Raw genomic sequence first — 27,186 nt, forward strand, 5'->3', positions numbered from 1 at the left:
CATTTACACAATACGTAATGCCAGACCAAAACCTAAGTAAGACATCTGTGCTTTTGGCAGATGAGTCTCTCAAAGGAGAGAGTCTTGCAGACAGGATAAATAACTTTCAACTCCAGAACCCTAACCAAGCATCATCCTTAACAAGGTGAACGTCCCAGTCCATCACTTAGAACTACTACTGTAGATGGTCAGGAAGGTGAAATTGGGGGTTATTTTCACCTTCTGCATCTTGAATGATCTCAGATGTAAGTGGTTCAGGAGCAAGTAACATCAATAAAGTGTGGATCCTTTGTAATCAGTCTTATGGAGACCACAGACATGGGCTAAGTAAAGGTATCACTGTTAAGGAACTTGTCTATGGACCAACGTCTGACTATAAGCACATATGTTCTGATGTCTGATATAGATGAAGCCAGGATAGCATCTCATGGATATTTGTAGCTAGTTGGACTAATAAAAGCTCCCATGAAAAAAGGTGATGCCAATGTCACATTTACAGGTAGTAATTTGCATGTGCTGTGACTGGGGAATGGCACTACACATTGACAATTCAGAGGAATTAGTGTTCTTAATTTTGATTGGGAATCCTAGATTTAGAGATTGTTTTCTCTTTGGTCATTGTCACTATCTGAGTAACTATTTGGCTAAGTTTAAAACAACAAGAACGCTTCTGAAACATTTGTACCTGAAGCAGATCGCCTGCAATGCCCAACTAATTATGTTAATTCAAGGTCTTGCTGGTACCACAATTGAATAGGTTCTAGAACAAACATGTCATGGGAGTGGCACCAGAGGGCCCAATCTGTTTACAACTGAGACCTTCAGAGCTAAGGCAGTGTGATTCCAAGAGTGGTTAAATGCATTTACTGATTGATATATTGTTGTTCCCTGATAACTCAGGGGATGTTGATGTGCAATTGGTTTTACATAGGAAGAACAAGCCTGCACATCCAGTAAGCCAGTACTGGCAGATGATAGGGGAGCAGACCCTATGAAAGCTCTTTATAGCATGACTGTAGAAGCGCAGCACTAATCCCAGTGTTTGTACCCTACGTGTCTTAAGACAATCATAGCCTTTATGTTTTTTTAAATTGGAGCATGTGCCTTTAATTAAAAGTCTCAGCTATTTTCAGCATTAATAAGTGGCATGACATTCAATGGCAGTAAGTAGTGGGTTGTGACAATTGGTCTATATAACATTTTTCTACTTGGAAATTAACCATGAAAAATAGGTCAAGTTGTTTTCCATAATAAATTTTATAAACAGGTGCAAGAAAACCAGACAGACTAAATTAGTCCACACCAAAATGTCATGCTGATATAATTCAAGGACTGAAAAAGTTGAAATCATGCTTGGTAAAAACAGAAGATGTGGAACTGGAAATTAATAAACCACAAACGGTGTGTGGATATTAGGCCTAATTGGTGGACAAAATAATGAGGGGATGGGCTATTCCATCCACCACTCCCTTTGTGGGTCCTTTAAAGAAAGAGACTTTTGGGGGGAAATATGGATGAACAGATGCAGGCTACTGAAGCAAGTTTTCATCATCATGGCTGCCACCCCCACCATCTCCTGAGATCCCGGACTTTCTTTGTCCTAATCCTAGGAGATGTCCTGACCTGACTGGGCCAGAGAAAGGGACCCAGATACCATCATCCCCTCTATTGGCTCCAGCTGAATTACAACCACCTCAGATGAAATGGAATCAGACTTCAACAGCAGCAGTACCAACAGCTCCAGCCCATTTCAACTAATTTATTCTCTTTTCCACAAAAGAACACTTATTACCATCTTTGATACCATTCAAGAGACTGGCATCGTTGGCCTGGCACCAATGTAATCCTTACAGATTAACCTAGTTCAGTACTGAGATTCCAACATTGTGGACATCACCAGATCCATCCAGGTTGATTGAGTCCAGTCCCTATAATCCACCATCATTGACCCTGATGAACCACTTGCTGAAAAGGTCCTGTGCCCATTGTATATGGTATTAATGTTCCCATGACAGTCTGGGGTCAGTCTGTTGCTAAGATTTCAGCACCATTAGCTGATGTACCACTTGCCTCAAGCAATTCAGTGGCTGTATAAGTAGTGTTTGGTACTTGGCTCTTTCAGCGTGGTTGGGGCAGAGGATTCTGCCCAGGTGACCCTGACAAGCCACTTGCTTCAAATGGCTCAGTGCATGGTATAAATAGCACTAGAGCTGACCTTAATTGAAGTGGTTCCTTATCCAGCTCATGCTGCAATAAGCTCATTGGACCCATCTGAGCCAGCATAGTGTGGTGACAAGATCCAGCATCATTAATATGGATAAACCACTTAAAGTGGTTTGGTGCCCAATATCAACACTACATGAATCCTCGTATTTGCTCAGGACAACTGGGTCCAATGGTTCACAGTCTCTGAAGTATGATTTGTTAAAGGAGCATTATACTCTCCATCAGTTCACCAAGGTTCTCTGATTTGTCACAGATTCAGGTGAATCACATATTGTGATGCTTTATGTGTAGCATAAATTAGGTTAATCTGTAAGGATTACATTGGTGCCGGGATGTCAGTGCTGAATCAGAATAACCTACAGCAGTGATTCTCAACCTATTTAGCATTGTGGGCCACATATACAGCTCTCTGTGTTATGTGGGCTGCAGCCACACAATATATATACTACCTGTATGGCCCTGCGGATGTCACATGGGCCACAGCTGTGTGCTTCCTGGTCCGCAAGTTGAGCACTGACCTACAGGGACTTGGGAACCTTGGCATCCACTTGATGGTCTCAGAATGTCCACACAAAATTCAGCTAACCTGAGGGCCTCAGCTGGGCATTGATGGGGCCAGGGCCAAAGTGCTGAACAGGCTGACTCTGGGGACCCAGAAACCTTAGTGGGGAAGAGGCTGACGTGGAGGGATCCCGGGATTTTGACACAATATCAAGCAGACCAGGACCTTGATGCTGAATCTGTCGATCCTGAAGGATCTGGGGACGTCAGCGCCACATCTGTGGTGCTGGGACTTCAGTACCAAAGAGGTCAGCCTGAAGAGATCCTGGGACCTTGGCACTACATCATCAGTGCTGGGACCTCAGTGCTGACCCAAAGAGACACAGGGACCACATTGACAGTGCCAGAATCTTGGTACCAAATTAGACTGACACAGAGGAGTCTGGGGACCTCAGCACTACCTGGCATCAGGTGCTGGCTCACACCAGCCACCAGGACTCAATACTGGGCTTACCCAGACAAAGCCGGGGAGATGGATGTCACTTAAGAGGGGCGCATTGCCACTTAAGGGCTAATTGATGTCTGCAGTCCATGCTGGCCTTACACAGTGCCAGACATAGCTGACTGGGCCTAAGAAGCCTCCTGCAGCAATAGGGGTGTGTTAGGCTCCTGCAAGTCATCCAGGATATCTGTGCCTGATGGTCCTATTTATTCTTTATTCTTCAAACTGAAGAAACAGTCCAATCTGCTAATCTAACCTTGTAAAAAAGCTCCCCAAAGGGCAGCATCAAAAGGAAAAAAAATGAGGAAAGCATCAAGAACACTGCACCTTCAGTGGTTAAAAAGGAACTGAAAGGCAGTTAGGGGGACACCCTCTTTTATGCCCTCAGAATCCTCCATGGGAGGAAGAGACAACTGGCCCCAACAGATGCTGCTCACTAGAAAAATTCTGCAGCTCAATGCCAGGCCACTATATTTTACAAGTGGGAATAGGCATAGGCCACTTTAAGAACAGGTAGTTTAGTGTGTGGTGTTCTTAAAAACATACACTCTCCATTTCTGGGCATTAAATGAATGCCTGGTGCTTTATTTTCTTGTGAAGAGGATTTGCTTCAGTGTCCCTGACCAACATTTCCTTTCTGTCTAACTCTGTGTTGCTTGGTGCCACTCCTCCTCCGCGGGGGGTGTGTGTGTGTGTGTGTGTGTCTGTGTGTGTGCGTGCGCGCCTGTAAAGCTCTTTGGGATGAAAGGTTACATTATAATTAAACATAAAGCCTGTTCACGCCCAGAGAGAAAGAGAGAGAGTTTTATTCTACTTGTGGAGTCCTTCATTATACAGAAATGATAGTTTATTTCAACCAATAAACAAGAGTGACAGGTAGATCACAAACTGCATCACAGCTACTACCAGCACTGAGATGGTTCACCCACAAGTCTGGGCCAATACAATAGCGCAACTGTACACAGCAGAGAATTTAACAATCAGCTCAAAATGTCAGGATTCAGTTAATTTGTTGGGTTTGTGGGTGTGGAATATATATATTCCTACGTAAGTAATTGCTAAAATCCACATAGAAGCACAAATGGCTTAAAACACCTGACATATATATATTTTGATCTTATATATATATATATATTTATAGATATTTATATAATAGGATATGTTTCTCATTACTACAATATACTTGTTTTAATTCCTTTAAGTAACTGGGAGGAAAAAAACAGTTTCACTAGAGTCACATCTGATATGTGTATGTCACAAATTACAACAGAATAAGCCATGTGTGAGATGAGAGTCAGACCATTCCAGGACAGAACAGCTAAGAGGCAGGCAAAGATTCTCAGAGGGAGCAAGGCTACATTTCAAATGGTGGTTTTGGACTCTCTGGGCGGGAGGGACTGGCCTTGCCTGGCCTGCTGGAATTTAAAGAAAGACACAAAAGAAAAAGAAGAAAAAGGAAGAGAAAGGGGGAGGGGGAAAAAAGCATTAAAACAATAATTAAAACACAGAAAGGAACTGGCATCAGAACCTCAGGCAAAGTGGATCCACAACAGAAATCAAAACCAACAATACTGGAATAAGAGAACTTAAATCTGAATCAGGGCTGGGTCAAAGCCTGCAGGGTGAATGCTCCTTTTGGCTTCAGCAGAGCCACATCATCTGAGATGCACAAGATAAATACACTTTTTAACACTTTTCTTTCTTTCTTTTTTACACATACAACATTAAAACAAAAAGACCCAAATTGTTAAGAAGATGAGTCGTGGTCTGCAGTGGTTACAAGTTTCCTCAAACACGTACCATCCGCATGCAAGAAGAAAAGGTTACCATAATCACCATGCTATCCAAAACAACACTGAACAAGAAATGTGCTTATTTGAAGCAGAGATATTTGCAATAAAACATTACTTAGTGAACTCCCTGAAAACTTTTGCTTGTCCGTTTGCAAAGGAAGGAGTATCGTATCTATTCCCCTCAGTTTCGGGGAAGTCAATTGCAGGCAGTGATGTGACACAGCTGCTAGCAAAGGCCAGCGGCTCTCCATCAGCAGTATTTCCTCAGCTACTATGGAGAGCTGAGGGCAGGTAGATCCATCTGCTCCGTGCACTCTGAGGTGTGTGTATGTGCTATCTCAGACTTCGTTCTAGAAGAATTACACCTTTTAATAAAGTTCCTCCCCGTCTTGATCTCCCTGCCTCGCTTTGAAGTGAGGTTGATTGCACTGTTCCCAACAATATATGAATTTTTGCACCTTAATTCAAACCCATAGACTGGACATTTCACCTTTGTTACCAATAATGTCACACATTGTACAGCATCACTTATTATTATTCTGAGTTGCACTTTGTCTTCTTAAATACAACATAAGAAAATAGCTACAGAGCTACAGATTAGTTCGAAGTGCTGAGACACTACAGCTAGCCGATGCAGGCAGGACACATTGTTCAGGCTAGACCAACCAGGTGGAGCACTTGGCTGGGCAGCTGCCATTTGGGCTTACAGATGCCCCCGCAACTGATCACTGCAAGGAGCCTGTGTCCTTCCAGGTCCCATGTCACTGAATGAGGACTACTCTACGCTCACAAAGCAATACAGGACGCACAAGAGAAGACGAAGAAGAGCTCAATCACTAGCTTGCGTTTTACAACACACCAGGAGAGGGCAGTGGAAGGTGAAGGGGTGGGATGGATGAGAGGAGTGAATGTGCCTGTGGAAGGTGGTGTGGGGCGGGGAAGCCGCGGATACGGCACTCGTCGCCAGCTGTCTACAGGCCTTGGGTTATAAATCTAAGAGGGACGGTTCAGCTGGTCGAATTATGGTGGGTCGAGTAGGTGAGGCAGGGCCCTTCCTGCTGTGAAAAAGCAGAAAACAAAAACGAGAAGAGAACACACACCGTGGTTAGCATGGCAGTCACAGTCACAATCACACATGCTTCTCCACCTCATTGGAGCCAGTGGGAGGCACCAAAGAAAGGGAACCTCAGTTTGGGGAAAAGGGTTACCCACAGCATCAGCAGGAGTCCATGGAGAAATCTTGCAATTTTAAAATCAGCTAAACATTGGCTCCTCTGGTCACTGTGGATCCCTAATAATAATGAGGAAGAATTAACTGCACAGCTATTATCACCTTCCAGCTGGGAATCTCAAAGCACAAAGGCTAATTGCCAGCGACTGCACTGGCACCTGAATGAGAGTCGAGAAGCATGGACACGAGAACAGTGAAGCTACGATACCAAGCAAGTGAACGTCAATCACACAGTGTGGACAGTGCCCTCTGGGAGGCGCTGTCACAGAGGCTGCTGGCTGGTTTGGAGAAGCACCCTTCCCCTGCACCAAGGCAGGTGACAGCCTGTAGAATTCAGTTATCAACAGCTAAGAGCATCTTTGAGATTAGCTACCAAACTAAATTTGATCCTTTTGTTCATATAGTCATGAGACCCAACAAACATGACTCCCATTGACTTTAATGAAGGGTATTTGGACCTTGCTATTTGTGACCTGATTTCCTTAATATTGTTCCAGCATTTCTATACTGCAAGTGTTTTAATAAGTTGAATGGGCAGCAATTTGGTCTACGTAGAAGGGCACAAACTTCAGCATTACAGGACTGGCTTGCTGTAGGGGCCACAGTCACTTTCTCTCATCTGGCTAAATGAAGAGGACATCAGCTTGAAAATATAGGCTTCAAGGAAAGAAGGAAAATTGCGCATAGTCTAAATGTGGTTAGAAATGGATAGCCTTTTCTCTCTGAATGAAAACTGTTTGTATATTTTCATCTAAAACACTGCCCCCTGCAATGTCTGCAACCCAAACCCAACAGCATCCTTTTAGTGCATGAGATCTGGAAAATGAAACTGATCCGCACTTAGCAAGACTAGTTTCATTGTCCAAGATGAATGAAATGCAAAGAGCAAACGAATGGGATGTGGTTGAAAATAAATGAGAATGATGATATTCTGTATGTTTTAATAGTCAGTGTTTGTATTGGTAACACACACAAGGAGATTTTGTTGAATTTGCACCCTGATAGTGTTACATTGATGTGAATCTGGATTCCCTGTGATCTGTTTAAGAAACAGAAACTGGCTACTGAAACTAAGGCCCTCTCTGTACGGAGTTTTTTTGGACGCTCTAAATTGTTACAAGCCCTGTTTTGCACAGGAGCAGACTGCAGTAAGTGTATATTCGGCTACACTGATGTAGTTATATAGGTGTGAATTTCTACAGTTTAAACAAGCAGTAAGTAGAACCAGAAACTTTCATTCCTAATTAACAGACAGAAGGCCAAATTCAGCCCTGGTGTAAAGAGACACATCGCCAGTGAAGCCAAGGGCATTACAACCACCTACAGCAGGGCTAAATTTGACCCTTTGTTTCCTGCCTGGGGCAATGTTTGGCCACAACTACACTACAGGGGCTGCGCAGCAGCATTCCTAAGGCACTGCAGCTGTGCTGCTATAAGGTAGATGCTTCCTACATCAATGGAAGGGGGTTTTCTATCCATGTAAATAATCCACCCCACTAAGAGGTGGCAGCTAAGAAGAATTCTTCCGTCAACATAGCTTTGTCTACAGTGGGGGTTAGGTTGACCTAACCATCTCTCAGGGCTTGACATTTTTCACTGCCCTGGGCAATGTAGGTTGATCTAATTTTTAGGTGTAGATCAGGCTTACTGTACCACTTGAAGCTTTTTTAAAGAAACTGCTGAACATTGTGGTTTTTGTTTGACTCCGCAAATCCATCTATAATGCAAGAGAAGCCACGACTTCCCAGGCTGTCATGCACAAGTTGCTCTTCAAGTAAAGCAATATAAATGATGGGACTGAGTTAACCTGAGAATAATTCAATACCAGTGCAAGGCAGTTAAACTGATAACTGTATACAGAGGAGGAAACTGAGTCACAGAAGGGCCATCCCTTGGGGAGGTGATGGAATGGGGTACTGGCAGAGGTGAAAGTAAGCCGGTACGCCCCGGTACGGCGTACTGGCAAGAGCCGGTGCACCGTACTGGGGCAGCCTGGCTTCCCCAGGGGGCAATTTAAAGGGCCTAGGGCTCCCAGCAGTGGCTGGAACCCCAGGCCCTGTAAATTGCCTCCAGAGCCCCGCTGCTGGAGCCCTGGGGTAGCGGCTGCAGGGCTCCAGTGGCTAGTTAAAGGGCCAGGGGCTTCCCTGCTTCTACCGCCCCAGCCCTTTAAATAGCCGCCAGAGCCCCACCGCCGCTACTCCGGGTGCTATTTAAAGGACCAGGGCGGTAGAAGCAGGGGAGCCACAGGCCCCTTAAATAGCCCCCAGAGCCCTGGGGTAGCGGGGGCTCCAGGGGCTATTTAAAGGGCCGGGGCTCCAGCTGCCTCTGCTGCCCTGGTCCTTTAAATAGCCGCCGGAGCCCCCGCTACCCCAGGGCTCTGGGGGCTATTTAAAGGACCGGGGCAGTAGAAGCAGGGGAGCCCTGGGCCCTTTAAATAGCCCCCCGAGCCCCGGGCTGCTGCTGCTACCCTGGTGGGGGGAGGAGGAGGAGAAAGAGAAAGCGGGGGGGCACTTACCTTACAGGGTGGGCTGGGGTTGGCGCTGACCCCCTCAGCCCCGCCCCTTCCACCCTAGGCCCCGCCCCTTCCAGGGGCCAGAGCTGGCCCCAGCGTACCAGTAAGTCACTCGACTTACTTTCACCCCTGGGTACTGGCCTTCTTGATGCACTGAAGACCTGTGTGTTATTTGCTATAGTTGCTTACCTAGGGCCTTACTCAGAGGCCACTGAAGTCAATGGAAAGACTCCCATTGACTTGAATGGGATCCGGAGCAAATCCTTAGCTAGGTGCTATTGCACTGTGCCACCTGTATGCTAAAAAGCATCTTTTCAAAAGCTCAGAGGTCAATTTGCATTTCATACGCTTAGATTCTCTTGCTGTTCTTACCAGAAATAGGCAGAAAAGAGGGACTAAATAATTGGAGAGCAAATGATGCAAGACACTCTGGCACAGATGGGCCATACCACCCTAATAGACTACACAGAATTGAAAGGTGAGTGGCAAAGCACAAATAATAAATATGCTTGTGTTCTTTGCTGATTGTGTACGATATACAAAGATGGCCTCATGGAGGGTTGGGCTCTTGCTCTCTGCTTGTTTTGTTTTACTTTTTTGCAGATCTTGACTTCGCTCCTCTTTTCTAGAGAACTTTGGTGAGACATTTAAAGGATCTGGATGCTGACATCTTCAGAGGCTGAAAACTGCCTCCCAACAAGGGCCTCTGCCCATTGCCAATGTCTGCAGGGACAAGAGAGAAGTCAGGTGCTGGAGGCTGGGGGTTAGGAACAGCAGAGACCTTCATGAGCATGTCATTATACACCACTAAATTCTGCTCCCTTGGTATCCACTGACAAAATTTCCACTGACTACAATGGGAGCAGAATTTAGCCCTAAAATGAGCAAGAGGGGGCATAAATCAAACAATTATTTTGTTTGCTTTGCACTTTGCCTTTCAAACCCTATTCAAGCCAAGACCCTTATCATTTCTAGGACATGAGAGGACATCACAAAAATCAGGCTGAGAGATGAAACACTTGGATTTATTCTCCTGAGCTGCAAAAAGTTGCTATCTATAGTCAGGATCAAGAGGGTTACCCCCCAACACCACCATCCTACATTAGCTCTGATTTCCTTGGTGCTCTTTATAAACCAGACCAAGGGCAGAGAAAGCCTCGTAACAGCGAGTCCCAGAACAAAGCACAGACAACACTCAACCCTCCTATCCGAGACCAACTGCAGGATGAACATTTCTATTAGGGCTTCCAAAGATGTCTGGAACAGGCAGTGACTGGGGGAAGCTGTTAGCTGCTCTGGCACCTGTGCTGAGTCATCAGTGAGGAGGGCTGAGGATAAGAGATGAAGCTCTTGAAGCAAAACATTTACCCCTGAACAGTCACTGTGTTGGTTCTCTGTGTTGCAGCGTGTTCCAGCCCTCTGCCCAGCTACATGCAGCAGTAACACAGTCACCATTCACTATGAGACACGAGCTGATCGTGAACTCTGAGGGCTTGACCCGGAAAGGCAGTGAGCACCTGCAATTCCCTTTGACTTCAGTGGTAGCTGAAAGTGCTCAGCACCTCAAGGCAGGTGCTCTGTGCCTTGCATGATCAGGCCCAGTGAATTCAATAGGAGCTGCAGTTGCTCAACACCTCTCAGAATCAGGCCCATCATGTAGAAAAATAATGCACATAAGGACAAAAATGGGCCTCACCACACATATCTATCTCACCCCATAGTGTCCCAAAGCTGCTCCACTCTACCCTCTCTCCCTCTCTCCCATCAGTAAGGGCCAGTGAATCTCAGGAAGGACAGGTATATTCAATTCAGGTCCACATCCTTCTTCAAGGTACATCCTCCCCCGTTAGTATTTACTCAGATGGAAAGTTCAGCCCCTGAGTGTAAGGCCAGCACCGTACACTATATACCTACTACTGGGCCATCTTGCTAGTCTGGTGTTCAGCAAACACGCTGCTGCAAAGTGCAGGGAGAGAGCAAAAGAGAGAAAGAAAGACAGACAGAGGCCCTGGAGCACAGTGGTGAAGGTGGGACATGGATTGTGGCATACACCCCCTTCCGCATGGGAAGGAAAATGGGAAAAGAGAGGGGAAATTTGGATGGCAAAACAGGAGAACATCTAGGCTAGGGGATCAAGAGGAAAAAGGACGTTTATCTCTAACTGGGATCAGATGAAACAGGGATGAATGGGGGAGCATTTAAGGGCAGGGTTACTGCATATTTGAGAGGACAGAAGTCACTGATGGTAATGCCCCAGAACCTTGCCCTCCCTTCCATGGGCACTACATGGCGATGCAGGGACTACTTTGTGCAGACATGCTGAATGTAAAACAAGAGTCTCAATCCACAGCTCCCCATCATGGTCTCAGGAGAGGCCATTAGAGCAGACAGAGAAATGGAAAAGACCTAGAGTTCATTCAGTCTATCTCCCTGTCAGTGCAGGATTAAACAAGTTGAGAGACATGGCTCCCACCCCATCTCCCATGATCCCTCCTCTCTCTCTCTCTCTCTCTCTCCCCTCACTCTGAACCCATACACTCAAGGGTGAGGTTTTCTTCTCTGATAATTCTCCCTTTTTTTTTTTTTTTTAAACAGTTCCTGAGGCTTCTCCCAGCCTTCCCTCCTCCTGCAGCTCCAAGCAGCTGCTTCTGTCCTATTGTCCAGCGTTCTGTTAAGACTCCTCCCTTCATGGGACCCTGGCAGAGAAATGGTTGTTTGGACAAGGGGATCTGGTACAAGTAAAGTATCAGGTAGGAGAGGGGAGCAGCAGAGTGATGGGAATGGAGGAGGGGAGACACACTGACTCATGCATCGCAGGGAGAGAGTGCAGAACATACCGTGGCTGCCAGTCCTCAGGGGTCACTGATAGTGATTCTGAAAGACAACACGAAATCAACATGGCAGTTCAGACAGTTCAAAGCAGAGGCCACACAGACAGTCAGGAAGGTGAAACACACATACAGAGACTAAACAGACAGTCTGTTTACAGGAGCACACTCTACACATTCACAGCCACACCTACAGAGGAAAATGCACATCACACGCTTACGGACACACCTGTCCATACAGATGCATACATGCCAACAGAATTAAACATACACACCTAAACAAGAGTGCATGCATAGATATACACACATTTCTACACATGTACATACAGATGTGCACACATCTATATAGGAGCATGTGACCCTCATATGTGCACACAAAGAGACATACAAACCCATAAGTACATTGTGATGTACGCACACACACACAGCTGCATTCACACACTCAATAGCATATTCACGTGGGAATACAAATAGGCTCTTATACATACAAAGCTGGATCCACACTCAGACTCAAGGCACGTCGGCACATGCTCACATACTGACACAAGTGTCCATGTGCATTAAAGTACACTCACATGTGCTTAAACGAACATGCCAGCAGGCACAGGTCTCAGGATTGGGCTGGCTGGATGTCATGCCATATTTCCCTGGAGAGCCAGACTTTCTAGTGATCTTGCAACACTAACTAGTTTAACACATTTAATCAAAAGAAACAAAGGCCATGAGAAGTGGAAATCAGGAAGGGCTAAAGTGGAGTTCTGGATCTTGAGTACCAGCCAGGAGAGGCGGAAACAAGGACATAGCTTAATAGATTTTAAAGCCAGAAAAGAGCATTAGATCATCTAGTCTGACCTCCTATATAACTCAGGCCATAGAATTTTATCCAGTTACCTCTGTATTGATCCCAATAACTTCTGTCTGACTAATGCACATCTTCTAGAAAGGCACCTCTATTTGACAATCATTCTCCTTGACAACAACTTTTTGAAATCTGTCCATTACTCAGTTCTTAATCCATCTAGCATGTGCTTTATTGATATCGTACAGTGCTAGTTTTATAATCAAAATATCATGCTGCATAAGCCAAATGTCTTACAAATATCTAAGTATATTACATCTATGCAAGTTATCTTTATCAACCAAACTTATCTCAACAAAAAATGAAATCATGTTTGTTTGACAAGACCCATTTTCCACAATGAGAATTTTTGTGCACAGATCATAGATGCTCAGAGCACATGGCCTTCATTGCATGGGCAGAGGCTTATGAGTTTTTTCTAATGTACAGTACTCAGAAAAATAGTTCCCAAGGGTACATGTAGCTGGTGAGTATGGACCTATGCAGGAGACTGAAGAACCAGCTGCTGAAGCTACCTGCCCAGGGATATAATCGAAGGGAAAGGATCCTGCTTCTTTGAAGACTGCCTGTTCAAGAAAATGGTCTGTGAGGTATTTGTGTGTGACAGCATATGTATGAGTGAGTATCTGTATATGTCTGTGGGTGTATGGGGCAGAGAACACTCCAACATAGAGAAGACATATGCACACACATCCATGCAAGCACATATACACATGTACAAATACACCCAAACATACATGTCAGATCCCATTTTCTCACTGTACCAACTCCCACAAGGCCCACTCATGCTGTAAAGATAACAAGTTCCACTTCATACTCATATGGCATCCAGTGTAATCCATCCAGTGACGGAAAGATGGGTATTAAAAGAAAAGCAACAATGGAGATGGTATCCGTTTACCCATGGCAGAAAGACCCCAAGCTCAGGTGCCAGTGGGGAACTTTCTTATTCTATATACAGAAGAGGGAAAAAGGTTGCCGACTGAGTTCCCTGGTGAATGGAGAAACCCGAATGGCAAACAGCGTATAAGGCCACGGGAGGAGTCTATGAACAGCTGGAAGTATGGAGGAGTGGGGGAGAGAGATTGAGAGTGAGAGCGTGAGTGAGCATTGCTTCACTACATGCTTTGGAACCATCCCATTGCCATCCAAACCATGGCAATGAGTCAGCACTGAACCATTCCCCACCCTAGGGAAAGGGAGAGTGACCTGTTTAGTTAGACATTTCAAGTCTCCTTTCTCTAGTCCAATGTTGTTGTTTTGTTCAGAACCTCTCCGCTCCGCTTAGCGGGAATCATCCATAAAAGCCTTTTACAAATGGGGTAGGGGTAGCATAGTCGGCTGGTGCAGAAGGGTAAAGAATCTCCTTAGAGGCAGGAGCTCAGCTCATTTCAGGCTGTTTGGGGGCTCCTACCAGGATAGCCAGGGTATATAGAATATTTTTCATGAGTGAGGAAATGAAGCATAAGGTGTGAAAGGGAGATGGAGAAAGAGAGAGAAATGTAGGAAACACACCAAAAAATGAATAGAAAAGGAGTGTCCTGTGGGGAGGGAGCAGCACAAGAAGCAAGAGCCAAAACTACACAAGTGAAGCATGCAGATATCCACAGGCACGACCAATGGTACTGCAAGCCCCTAGGAGGGGGCAGCAAGGCGCATGTAGCCGGGTCCCTGTGGGAGCAGCATCAAGGGGCAGAGGAAGGGCCAGGGCAGAGACATTGAGAAGGTAACACCATTTTCACACTAAAGAATCAATAAAAACTGATCTGCATCCTCTTCGGACTCATCCATTCCTGTTCCTGTCCTGGGCTGGATACAGAACCTTGCAAAGAACTCTCTCTCTCTCTGAACAAGCAGCACCCAGAGAGTCAAGGCATTATCACAGGAGAAGGACCAGGCAGCCACTAACATATACCATCACCACCCATCAGAGACAAGGTGTTATCACAGGAGAGGGGGCTGGGAAGCTTTAACATACACTATGAACACCCATCAGAAACAAGGTGTTGCAACAGAAGATGCCCAGGCAGCCTCTGACATGCACGATCAGCACCCATTGGAAATGGGGCTTTATCACAGGAGAGGGACTTCCTTACACCCACAGATGGGAAGTTCCTGGTTATTATTCATTTTACCATTCCATTTCTTTCCGTTCCTTCAGCTGAGATCAAGGATCCAACACTGAAATGACCTTGGTTCCAGCCCATCTTCTTCCTAAAGTTTCCTTACCAATGCACTTGTGGCTCATTCCAGAGTGTCAGAAGTATTCACAGCGTGACTATACCTGGGGGAGGACCCAATCCTACAGAGCTTCCTTTTGGGAATGTGAAGTTGCGGGCTCTCTAGCTTGGAAAGTGCACTTGGCACTTGGAGTTAATTGTGGGGGTGATAAGCATGCTCACAAGGGAAACCCACCTCCCAACCACTTGTTCTCATACTATACTTCTACTCAGCTGGCCACTGGTACCAGAAGCAGCAGCCATGCTGGGTATGAAAAGCATCCACATATCTTGGTTGAAGTCCCCCTCTTCCTCTCCTTGAAACCTCCTGTATCAGGGGAGTAGAAAGAGCTCACACACTGGGGCTCCCCTAACATGGTTCTTATTTCCATGAAACACATTCCCCCGCCCACCCCGTGTCCCATCTCACTCCCAGCACTTTTGTTTCCCACTTGTGCGCACAGGTACCAGCATTGCTGCTTTGTTTGGGATTATCATGAGCAATGTTCTCTGACCCAAGGTCACTCCCAAGCCCTAAATGCACTTTTTTTGCAGGGAAAAGGATGTCCCCCTGTTTCAGACATCTGCCTTCTCACTGTCTCCCCTGATAAAACAAAATTTCAGCACTAGTAAGACAAATAAAGGAACAAATGTTCCCAATTGCAGAATTGATTCAAACACACAGAGAAAGGCTTCACCCATCCCAAATGGTCCATGACTGCTCTGTAAGCTGAGAGGAAGGAGGAATTACCAAAGCTGCCACCTGAAACCCTGATCTCTCCCTCTGCACGAGTGTCTCAGGACTTACCTGGGGACACCAGGAGGAGCACGGTTTGGCCGAGACGGAACTTGAGGTGGGGGCCCAAAAGGATCAGGGGAGGCACCTGGCCTGGAGGGCACAGGAGGAGCACCACCCAGGGTGGGTCCACCAGCAGGAGGAGGTCCAGGAGCTGGACCTCGAGATCCAGGCCTGGCTGGTGGAACAGCGGGAGCTCTCCTCTGTGGTGTAGGGCTGGACGTGGGAGACCTACCATACAACCAAAGAGAAGTTCAACTGCAGCAACAGGCACATACAGTAGCCCTCCAAACCCCGCAGTGCCTTCAGCCCCCTTCCACCCCCCAGTCACCTTCCATATCCCTTCAGTCCTTCTGTTTGCCTTCAAGACTCCTCCAACCACCATATAACCTTCAAGGGTCTGGCAGCCTAATTCACCTACACAAGGCCCTAAAAGCTTCTATATAATTTTTAAGGCCTCAGCAACCCTCATGTTAACTTCCAATACCCCAGAATCTTCAGCACCCATTAGCCTTCATATTCTAGCCCCTAAAGAGGCATCAGGCAGGTCCGTGGGGCACTGCCCCTGAGCCTCTGGTACCTGCGTCCAGATGGTATGTTCTGCACCTGCAGCCAGGAGTCGTCCACCGGTGGGGGCATAGGGGTGCTGATGGTGGTGGTATTAATATCCCCGATGATGTTGAGTGCCTCTTTCAGGGCATGGTACATGCGCAGCATCTCATCACGCCGCTGGGCCTGCTCTGCTGACTCTTCCATGAGGGTGTTTTGGTCTCCACAGGAGTACAGGTTTGCCAGCAATTCCGAGTGGATAAAATCCTTTGTCTGTAACCAGAGCAGAAGAAAGAGGAAATCACAGCCATCAAAGCCTCCATCTGAATAATCTTTCCTGCAAAGCCCCCCTCTCTTTCCCCATCTCATTTAGACTCTGTCTCCCATTCTCTCCTCCCCTTCTCTCTCTTTCACTTCTATCCTGCTAGTCCACCCATATTTCTCTCTCTTTCCTCTTTTTTCCTTCTCTCCATGTCTTTCTCTCTTTCTTCTCTTATCTTTCTAGTTCTCCCACAGTCCCCAATGGGCTTAGCAGGGCGATATGTACATTGTTTATCATGAGATGCATGATGGTCTTAGGCATGAGGTCTCGGATGGTTTTGTTGACAATTCCCATGTAGGAGTCCACCAGGTTCCTGATTGTTTCCACTTGTCTCTCCAGTTGGGGGTCCATGGAGTGCATGAAACTGTCAGATCCATTTTCCTCTGTATCATTTGCCTACAGAGGGAGGGAAAAAGGGAGAAGCAGCAGTTGGAAAGAGACAAATCAATTATTTAATATACCATAGGGGCCAAAAGCAAATGTGAGACAGCGAGGGAGACATGGGGGAACTTCATGCAGCAACATAGGATACAACTTGACTTTTCTTCTGATCTGTAATTATCAATACAGTACTCAGCTTGTATAACCAAGTAACCCTTCCCCAGCTCAATTTAGAGGAAGGGCCATGAATGTGAGTTCCATGTTAGTATCATTTTGTCCTACTTTAGTGCCCTATAGTTGGTTATTGGAGTAATGCAGAGAAAGTTTACTCACAAGCTGGTCTTAAGTAGCATGCTGCCCTCCTTAAATTGTTGTCACCAGCTACCATGCATGTGAAGAAAAGTGTACCCAGTATGTGTGCAAGGGCATGAACACAAATGCATCAGTCTGTGTGTAGGTGTTGCTGAACTCAAATGCACCCGCATTTCTGCAGGGCTAGGTATGCACAAATGCACCAGTACGTGTGCACAAAGTGATCTCCAATGCATTAATGTGTGTGGAGAGGAATGAACACCAACATACCAGTGTTTGTGCAGGGTGAGTGAACATAAACGCACCAGTGTGTATGTAAGAGTAGGTGAATATAAAATGTACTGCAAACATAATATAATTGCATACGTGTGTGTGTGTGTGTGTGTATGCATATGTGTGTGCACATCTGTATGCATTCATGCTTACATATTATGTCTCAGAATACCTAAGTGGACTGATGCACAGTGACTAGGGTAGCAACCTTTGGGAGAAGTGTTAGATTCTGTTCTATCAGCCAGCTCAGGCTGACTCTCAAATAGTCCTCATATGCAGGACTGGGGAGTGAGGATGCAATTTATACAGCTCTTTAGCACCACTTAGTGTCTATCTATCCATACAGGTACCTAACGTGCTCATCACTGCAGTTTCTGGGTGCTAACGGTGGTTATAGGAACAGTGATAGTTTCAAGAAAAGTGTGCTCAGTCTTGCAGTTGCTATGTGAGGGCACCATTTGCAGCTGATATGAAGAAGGAGAAAAGGAAGAGGGTAGCTGGCTTGCGGGGAGGAAGAAATGACCCCTGATGAAAATGTGAGTGAACACCCTGCTCAGACTGGGTGCTATGCCAAGTCTCTGCCTTCAGGCGTTAGACCCTATTGGCCCAGTCCCTGAATTACAATAGGTGGAGTACTCACATGTGACAGCACAAGAAACAATCAGGCCTCCCTTGATTGGGACAGGATCTCCAAGGTGGGAAACGTTTTAAAAATTGATGTATTTGGAATGGGATTTATTAATCAAGAGGGTAATGCAAGTTCTTCATTCTCCTTGTCAAGTCATTTCCCTCAAGATTCCATACAGTGAATAGTCCATGTATTATAACAATTGGTATTAATATTTTTAACATTAATACCTTACACATCTATAGTGGCTTTAATGTTTGAGGCTCCCAAAATGCTTTAGGAACTTCGAACCTAATCTTGCAACTCTTGGTGATGTCAGCAGTCCCTAATCACATAAGTAGTTCCATTGACTTCAGTGAGAATACTCACATGTGCCAAAGGGGTTCAGTTTTTGTTGCTCTGCACCTGGTGTAGATACTGTGAATGTCCTGTGAGACCACTCAGATTTGGTAGCATTTTGCACCCACTTCACATTCACTTTGCAATCATGTAAATGACTATAAAACGTGCAGGGCAATGGAGAATCAAGACCTGGGTCTACAGGATTGAGCTCTATATTATTCAATAGTTGAAGTTCTGTTGGGATATTCACTATAACCTCCTGTTTTCACATGTTTATAACTTTCAGAAAAATTCTCCATTTGGGCTAAAATGTTCCATGCCTGAGCTCAATTCAGCTCTAAGGATCAACAAACATTAATTAATCCTCACAACCTCTCTGTGAAATAAGAGAGCCCCATTCCCATTATACAGGTGGGGAAACTAAGGCCCATAGAGATAAAGTATTTTGTTTGTAACCTGTCCTTTAAATCAGCTTCTGCACCCGATAACTGGAAGATAGCTAATGTAACGCCAATATTTAAAAAGGGCTCTAGAGGTGATCCCGGCAATTACAGAGCAGTAAGTCTAACGTCTGTACCGGGCAAATTAGTTGAAACAATAGTAAAGAATAAAATTGTCAGACACATAGAAGAACATAAATTGTTGGGCAAAAGTCAACATGGTTGCTGTATAGGGAAATCATGTCTTACTAATCTATCAGAGTTCTTGGCGGGGGGGAGGGTCAACAAACATGTGGACAAGGGGGAGCCAGTGGACATTGTGTACTTAGATTTCCAGAAAGCCTTTGACAAGGTCACCAAAGACTCTTACATAAATTAAGTTGTCATGGGATAAGAGGGAAGATCCTTTCATGGATTGAGAACTGGTTAAAAGACAGGGAACAAAAGGCAGAAATAAATGGTAAATTTTCAGAATGGAGAGGGGTAACTAGTGGTGTTCCCCAAGGGTCAGTCCTAGGACCAATTCTATTCAACTTATTCATAAATGATCTGGAGAAAGGGGTAAACAGTGACGTGGCAAAGTTTGCAGATGATACTAAACTGCTCAAGATAGTCAAGACCAAAGCAGACTGTGAAGAACTTCAAAAAGATCTCACAAAACTAAGTGATCGGGCAACAAAATGGCAAATGAAATTTAATGTGGATAAATGTAAAGTAATGCACATTGCAAAAAATTACCCTAACTATACATACAATATGATGGGGGCTAATTTAGCTACAACTAATCAGGAAAGAGATCTTGGAGTCATCGTGGATAGTTCTCTGAAGACGTCCACACACTGTGCATCGGCAGTCGAAAAAGCAAACAGGATGTTAGGAAACATTAAGAAAGGGATAGAGAATAAGATGGAGAATATCTTATTGCCCTTATATAAATCCATGGCACACCTAAATCTTGAATACTGCGTACAGATGCGGTCTCCCCATCTCAAAAAAGATATACTGGCATTAGAAAAGGTTCAGAGAAGGGCAACTAAAATGATTAGGGGTTTGGAACAGGTCCCATATGAGGAGAGATTAAAGAGGCTCGGACTTTTCAGCTTGGAAAAGAGGACACTAAGGGGAGATATGATAGAGGTATATAAAATCATGCGTGGTGTGGAGAAAGTGAATAAGGAAAAGTTATTTACTTGTTCCCATAATATAAGAACTAGGGGCCACCAAATGAAATTAATTGGCAGCAGGTTTAAAACAAATAAAAGGAAGTTCTTCTTCACACAGCGCACAGTCAACCTGTGGAACTCCTTGCCTGAGGAGGTTGTGAAGGCTGGGACTAAAACAGGGTTTAAAACAGAACTAGATACATTCATGGAGGTTAAGTCCATTAATGGCTATTAGCCAGGATGGGAAAGGAATGGTGTCCCTAGCCTCTGTTTGTCAGAGAGTGGAGATGGATGGCAGGAGAGAGATCCCTTGATCATTACCTGTTAGGTTCACTCCCTCTGGGGCACCTGGCATTGGCCACTGTCGGCAGACAGGTTACTGGGCTGGATGGACCTTTGGTCTGACCCAGTATGGCCATTCTTATGTTCTTGTGTTCTAAAGGTCATATAACGAGTCAGTGCAACAGCTCAGAAAAAAAAACCACACGTCTTCTAACTCCAAGTCCTGTGCCTTAAACACAGGAACCTCTTTCTCCAAATTAAATCACTTTGGAATCCAAGAAAGAAAGAAAGAAAAAAATCCTTGCACCCATAACTGAAATACAGCATACAGCTATCTCTAGAATTAAATTTGGTAACCAATAATGCACAACAACACAATAGCACACCTGCCAAGACTCATCCACTTGGAATTAATTTCAAAGCATGAAAGATTTTGCTGTGTGTGTTTCAATGTGCTATTTAAAATGTTACTCATCTTATTTTTAAATTTCGCTCACTCACACTGTCCCATTTTGATACACTTGCAGCAGTTTAGGACATGAAGTGAAGCACAGTATTGTCTCCAATTTGGGGGAAACAATTCAGCAAGAAAGGGGAAACGTTCCTTTATTTTGTCTCTGTTTCCCCTCAGGGTTTTTTGTTTGAGCTTCAGCTGGAAGGATCATATGTATCCTCAAAGGGATGGAAGGCTTCACTGTCTGAGAAACATGGGGTTAGGGAGCTGGAAATCAGACATGACGACTCAAAAAAAGAGGATAAAATGCCAAAAATAAAGTTCTGATGAGACTCAGAAATCAAATACCAAAGAGGGGGAATAAAAAGAGAAAAGGAAAACCCAAGCCAAGAACAGAAACAAACAGCAGATGATCTGACAGGAGGTGCAAAGACAGAGGGAGAACAAATGATTGCCTCCCAGGAGATGATAACAAACGGGGGAAAAAAGGAGAAAGAAATTGAAAAACAAAATCAAGCAAATCAGAACGAGCTGATAAGAGCCCCCAAGGGGCAGTACAGGCAGAAGAGGTGTCACTTACTTTGTCCTTGTCCTGGCAGGTCAGTTTGAGCACAAAAAAACAAAAACAAAAACAAAAAAGTGACAAAAATAAAAAACAGATTTTAGTTGGTCTGAGAGGCAGGAAAAGCATCTACTATAGCATTGAATGGAAATAAGACCAAACCCAATCAAAAACACAGGTTAAAGGGACTAAGTCACCCTGGGCCACAGAGGCTGAGCGGGTTATTAACTACATTGAAATGATCAAAATGGAACCTCTGCAAAGGAAAATGGCACATTAAAGATGGATGTCATGGGAAAGTTACTTATCTGCAATGGCTGCTCCTGTTACTCTCTCCTAAGTTGTGCCTAAGTGTTGGACAGGGATCACAACAGCCCCATAGCAGCACAAAAAATTCCAAATCTTCCCATTGCCTCAACAATAGGTGAAGTCATTGGACGTCCTTCCATTAACTTCAATGGCTTTGGATATGGCCCAATGTCCCCTTAGCCCTCAGTTCCTTTCCCACCAAATGGTTATAGGATAAAAAGTAATTAAGACAAAACAATCATCTTCAAGTCTAGCAGAGAAGGTGGATGAACCTCTACCAGAAACACAACTGTCTGAAAAAAATGACAGGTAAGTAATTTTCACTGCTCTAATAGGCAAGTATAATGACTTTTCCCACCGTCAGAGACTGAAAAGTTTCAGGGATGTCTCTTTAACTCTCAGGAGTGTACAGTATGGTATGTAATAATACTGCTGCTTTAAGGGTAATTTCTTGAGAGAACACAACACCAGTCATTAAAGGGCTGCAGGAAAATGTCAAGGAAACACAGTAGGTCATATCCTACATATTTAAGACAAGGGACCTTTCTACTGTAGGGGAATAAGATATCAAACAAGCAAAATATATGAAAACCCCGTCCTGACAGGAAAACACAGCTCTGGCAAAGCTGATGGAGCTCCAAACTTGGCCATAGAGAAAAGGTACTGATGAGTAACAAAACTGGCCAACATTATGCCTCTGTTTGGGAGTCTCTTGTCATCTAGGAGTGAGGTTGTTAAACAGTTTAAAATTATTGTTTTATTGGCCATTCCCTTCTTCCTTGTGCTGAAGTACAAGTCCCAAGGGCTATGGAAATGCCTTCAGCAAGGTGTGATTGTTACATTCACCTTGCTCCTCATCCCTCCTGAGCAGAGTTTATCACTAGAGACCTGAGCTACTTCCCCAATCTGACTGAGAAATCTCATGTATCTAGATTTACAACCCATAGGGAGGATAGAAGCCAGAAGGGCTTATCTTTGAGGTCCACCCTTTATCCCCCACTTGAAAGTTGCTGATGGTTATACCCTGTGCATCCTCACCACGGGAAGAAGTACCACGTATCAGAGGAGGCTGAGAGCAAGAGGTTCAGCTGCCTTCCAACTCTACCCCACAACAGGAGGTGATAGAGATAAGGCCCTCACAATAGCATCCTGTTTAACTCAAGGGGTGATAGTTCAGTGGTTGCTCCTAAGACACTTGTATGCCACCCTTTCTCATCCCCTGTTATTGCTGATGGCCAAGCCCTCAACCTACCCCAACACGCTCTGGGTACACTCCTGCACGCAGGAAGGAAGCCTTCCAGCTGTCCACCTCCTCCTGGGTCTCACAGGCCAGCTCCAGCTGCCGATAGTCTTTGTAAACGTTCCTAAGAAGTGAGACATAAGACAAGTTACTTCAACCCTCCACACACGACAAAGCAACCACGTCTCCATCTCTGCCAATGTTTTACTATCCTTAGTGTGTCTGCACATCAGTAACAAAGTAGACTATCCTCTCACGGCCTGCTAACAGCTTCATGCCTCCCCTGCACTAGAGCTTCCTATGAAAAGATGAGAGGGGGAATTAACTCTCCATTATTAACCCTAGCTTTCCTCACTCTAATCCCCCAGCAGACCCCAACCCTGCCCTGAAGAGACCACACTTGGGGTGGTGGTGGTGAGAGAAGATTGCCTTTCCAAACACATTCAATCATGCATTTCTTCACCCGATTCTCTGGGCTCATGAATTCTTGGGACTAACTTTATTATCCAACTGAAAGAAACAAGAGGGGTTCAAATAGTTGCTGTCTGGCCCTGGCAGAGATCCCTGGGGATAGGCAGCTTGGCTAGTTGAAAGCTGGGATCACATGGCACCAATGCACTGCAGCAAAGAAAGTAAGTGGCCTGATTATAAGAGCTTAGGGAAGGATCCCAGAGTGTTTCCTTTTAAAAAGAGTTTCTTCCTAATGACTGTCCTCTAAGGAGATGTCCATCCTATCAGGACAACATTCCTGAGAGGCCCCATCTCACTATTCCCTCTCCTCTGTAACCTGCTATCCCATTCCAGGGTGTCCCCAAAATACTGTATAGGGCTGAAGTTAGAGATGTGATTTAGGTTACGTCTAGGAAAGAGCTCAGCATGCTCTGGGGAAAAGACAGCACCTCTGTTCAGTGTTGAAGAGAGCAAAGATATGCTTGCTGGACATGAAGCCCTTCTCAACATCCCGCAGCTTCAGGTTATCCACTGGCAGCATGTACTTCTTCTCCTTCTCCTGAAAGAAGATCAGCAACTAGTCACTCACTTCCACTGACCAAATCCTCATCTGGTGAAGGAGTCAGTCAGCTGTGGGATCCTCAGAGCCTCACTCCCCTATTCCCTCAAGAAGTCAACCAGCAATGGGGCCCTTACTGTTCAATTTCCCTAACTCTTCCAGGAGTCCGCCAGTAAGGGGGCTCTCACAATCCAGTCCCCACAACTTGACTGCCCTATCCCTTCTAGCAGTTATTCAGCAATGGGGCCCTCACAGCCCAACTCCCCCATCCTTTTCAGAAGTCAGTCAGCAAGGAGTCCCTAACAGTCCAGCTCTATCATCGTCTCAAGAAGTCAGTCATCAACAGGATACTCAAAGCCCAATTCCCACAAACCCTCCAAGTGTCATTCAGCAACTGGGCACCTCACAGCACAATTCTTCCATGCTCTCAAGAAGTCACTCAGCAACGGATCCCTCACAACCTGATTCCTCTATCCCATAAACCAGTCAGTCAGCAAATGAGTCCTCACAGACAAAATCTCCCACGCCCTCAGGGAGCCAGTCAGTAATGGGGCCCTCATAGCTCAATTCCCCCACCCTCTCAAGAAGCCAGTCAGCAGTGGGACTCTCACATCCCACTTCCTCCATTCCCTGAACAAGTCAGTCGGCAATGAGGCCCTCACACCCTGATTCCCCCCATTTCCCTAAGATGTCAGTCAGTAACAGGACCCTCACAGCCTGATTTCCCCATCCTATAAAACAGTCACCCAGCAAATGGGCCCTCACTCACAGCCCAGTTCCCCATCCCCTCAAGAAGTCAGTCAGCAAGGGATTCCTCACAGTCTAGCCCCCAAAATTCAACTCCTGCATCTCATAAAGCAATCGGTCAGCAAGAGGGACTTCACTGCCTGACTCCCTCGTTCCTTCAAAGAGTCAGACAGCAAAGGGGTCCTCACAGTCTGGCTCCACCATTCCCTCAAGGAGTCAGTCAGCAACAGCACCACCATAGCCTAGCTACCACAACACCTCAATAAGTCAGACAGCAACTGGTAATTCATATCCCAATTCCCTATTTCCCTTAAGGAGTCAGTCAGCACAGCTGTCACAGCCCAGCTCCCCTGTCCCCTCAAGGACTCACAGTCGAATTCCTCATTCATTCAAGAAGTCAGTCAGCAAGGGCTCTCTCACACCCTACCCCCACAACTTGATTCTCCCATCCCATAAAACAGTCAGCAAAAGGAAAGGCCTTCACAGCCTGACTCCCCATCCCCTCAAGGAGTCAGTCAGCAAGAGGACCCTCACAGTCCAGCTCCTTCATTCAATGAGTCAGTCTGCAAAGGGGCCCTCACAGACCAGATCCACCATTCCCTCAAGGAGTCAGTCAGCAACAGCACAGCCTACCTACCACTTCACCTCATTAAGTCAGACAACAACTGGGCACTCCCAGCCCAATTTCCCCATTCCCTTAAGGAGTCAGTCAGTAACAGGGCCTTCACAATCCAGCTCCCCCATCCTCTCAAGGAGTCAGTCAGTAAGGGGCCCCACAGCCCAATTCCGCCATCTCCTCAAGAAATTACTCAGCAACAGGGCCTTCACAGCCCAGCTCTCCCATCGCTTCAAGGACTCAGTCAGCAAAGGTACCCACATCACTTCAAGGACTCAGTCAGCAATGGGGCATTCACAAGCCAATTCCCCATCCTCTCAAGGAGTCAGTCAGCAACTAAGGACTCACAGCCCAATTCTCCCATGCCCTCAAAGACTTGGTCAGCAATGGGGCACTCCACAGCCCTGCTCCCCTGTCACCTCAAGAGGTCAGTCAGCACCACTGTCCTCACATCCCAACTCCCTCAAGATGCCAGTCAGCAATGATGTCCTTATAGACTGACTCCCTGATCTCCTTAAGGAGTTAGTCATTTATAGGGGCCTAACAGCTTATTCAGCAACCACATAAGGAATCAGACAGCAATGGGGCCTTCACATCCCAGTTCCCCCATCCCCTCAAGGGACTCACTCAGCAACAGGGCTAGGGTGACTACTCATCCCTTATTTTAAGGGACCCTCCCTTATTTCCTTGAACCGCCCCTTAGGGTGACCACCCATCCCTTATTTTAAGACGTATTGAAATGTATTAAAACTGATAATAATGAGATGTGTCATTCCATATTCTTTATGAAAATATGCTTATGATATGAATATGACATCACTGAGATGTACTTTATGCAAGATGACATGGGAGATATCATTGGAAAGGTTATGATTTACTGAATGCAATTATCCAATGTGTATGCCTGTATCATTTCTGTATCTAAAGATAGGAATATTGACTATGTATCTGTATTTCAACTATGCTACTTTGGGTGATGCCCACTGCTAACACTTCAGGTACAACAATGAAAAAGCCAGACAGGGCAGATGGCCAACCAGTGAGGACAATGAGCTGTGAAAAGCTTGGCCTTCCTGTGGACGCTCCATACTGCCACTGACTCATGGACACTGTGATACTACAGGGTCAGGTGGTCTTGTCACCTGATACTAAAACATTACCTGGGACTCCTTGTAACTTTCCACTGTAACGGAAGGGTGGGCGGGGGGTCAAGTTTGGGAAACAAAGGATTCCCGCCTTATGTAAATCCTATTTAAGGGTGGGGAGGAAGGCAAACAGGACTCCTCCTCTCTATCGCCTGTCAGCCCAAGAAGAAAGACTGCAAAAGAGAAGGCAAGGGGGGAGTACAGACTGAGACAGGGGTCCAGTCTGAAAAGAAATATAACTGCCTGCAACAATATCTAGGGTGAGAAATACTATTTATATCTAATTTCTTTAGTGAAACCAGTTGTTTGTGTGTTTGATTTCATTTGCTTAGTAATCTGCTTTGTTCTGTTTGTTACCCCTTTTACCACTTAAAATCTCCCTTTTATAGTTAATAAAATGTGTTTTGTTTATTATTAAACCCAGGTTCTGTAATTTCTAACAGGGGGGCTAAGAAGTGTGCACACCTCTCTCCACATTGAGGGAGGGGGCGAATTTCATAATATATCTTTGGGTCTGCACTCCAAGGGAGGTGGACATCTGAGTCCTGGAGCAAGTCCCTTAAACTGAGTCTTCCCAGAGCTGATCTGCAGCTGGGTGTGGCCCTGCCTGTGTGTGTGTGTTCGAGGAGGTTTTAAGAGCCTGGCTCAGCAAGACAGGTTAAAGAGAGCCCATGCTGGCAGAACTGGTAGACTCAGTGGTATCTCAGTGCATCAGGTGGCTTCCCAAGGGCTCCAACCCATCACAAATAAGTACCATTTTAAACATTAAATTGATACTTATGATAATTACATTGTATACCTGAGGGCAGTAGAAATGTGCATTTGAGAAAAAAATACATGATATGCAAAGGGAAATGGTGTTTCTTTAAAATCCCCCTCAAAATAAAGCACTGTCCCTTATTTTTCATGTGGTTTTCCCTTATTTCCATCCAACAGAAGTGGTCA

General features: G+C 45.4%; 1 protein-coding gene across 28 annotated transcripts in view; it reads right to left on the minus strand.

Moving 5' to 3' along the window:
- Nucleotides 1-4,017: 4,017 nt before the first annotated feature.
- DNM1 (dynamin 1) overlaps nt 4,018-27,186 on the minus strand; it is a 104,650-nt gene continuing 81,481 nt past the window's right edge. For 3 of the 28 annotated variants that reach the window (XM_037879381.2, XM_027819709.3, XM_037879380.2), the window contains 7 exons: nt 23,624-23,733; nt 22,737-22,848; nt 21,194-21,205; nt 16,564-16,734; nt 16,048-16,289; nt 15,480-15,698; nt 4,018-6,080 (listed from right to left, as the gene is read on the minus strand). In XM_037879381.2, coding sequence (XP_037735309.1) covers nt 6,008-6,080; nt 15,480-15,698; nt 16,048-16,289; nt 16,564-16,734; nt 21,194-21,205; nt 22,737-22,848; nt 23,624-23,733 — 939 coding nt within the window. In that variant the 3' untranslated portion in view covers nt 4,018-6,007. Of the gene's footprint in view, nt 6,081-8,837; nt 9,489-11,602; nt 11,640-15,479; nt 15,699-16,047; nt 16,290-16,563; nt 16,735-21,193; nt 21,206-22,736; nt 22,849-23,619; nt 23,734-27,186 lie in introns of those variants that run through there. The other 25 variants (XM_037879397.2, XM_027819711.3, XM_037879387.2 and 22 more) reach the window with 20 other exon arrangements.

Source organism: Chelonia mydas, chromosome 16 (genome assembly GCF_015237465.2).
Source record: "Chelonia mydas isolate rCheMyd1 chromosome 16, rCheMyd1.pri.v2, whole genome shotgun sequence".
Classification (NCBI taxonomy): Eukaryota; Metazoa; Chordata; order Testudines; family Cheloniidae; genus Chelonia; species Chelonia mydas.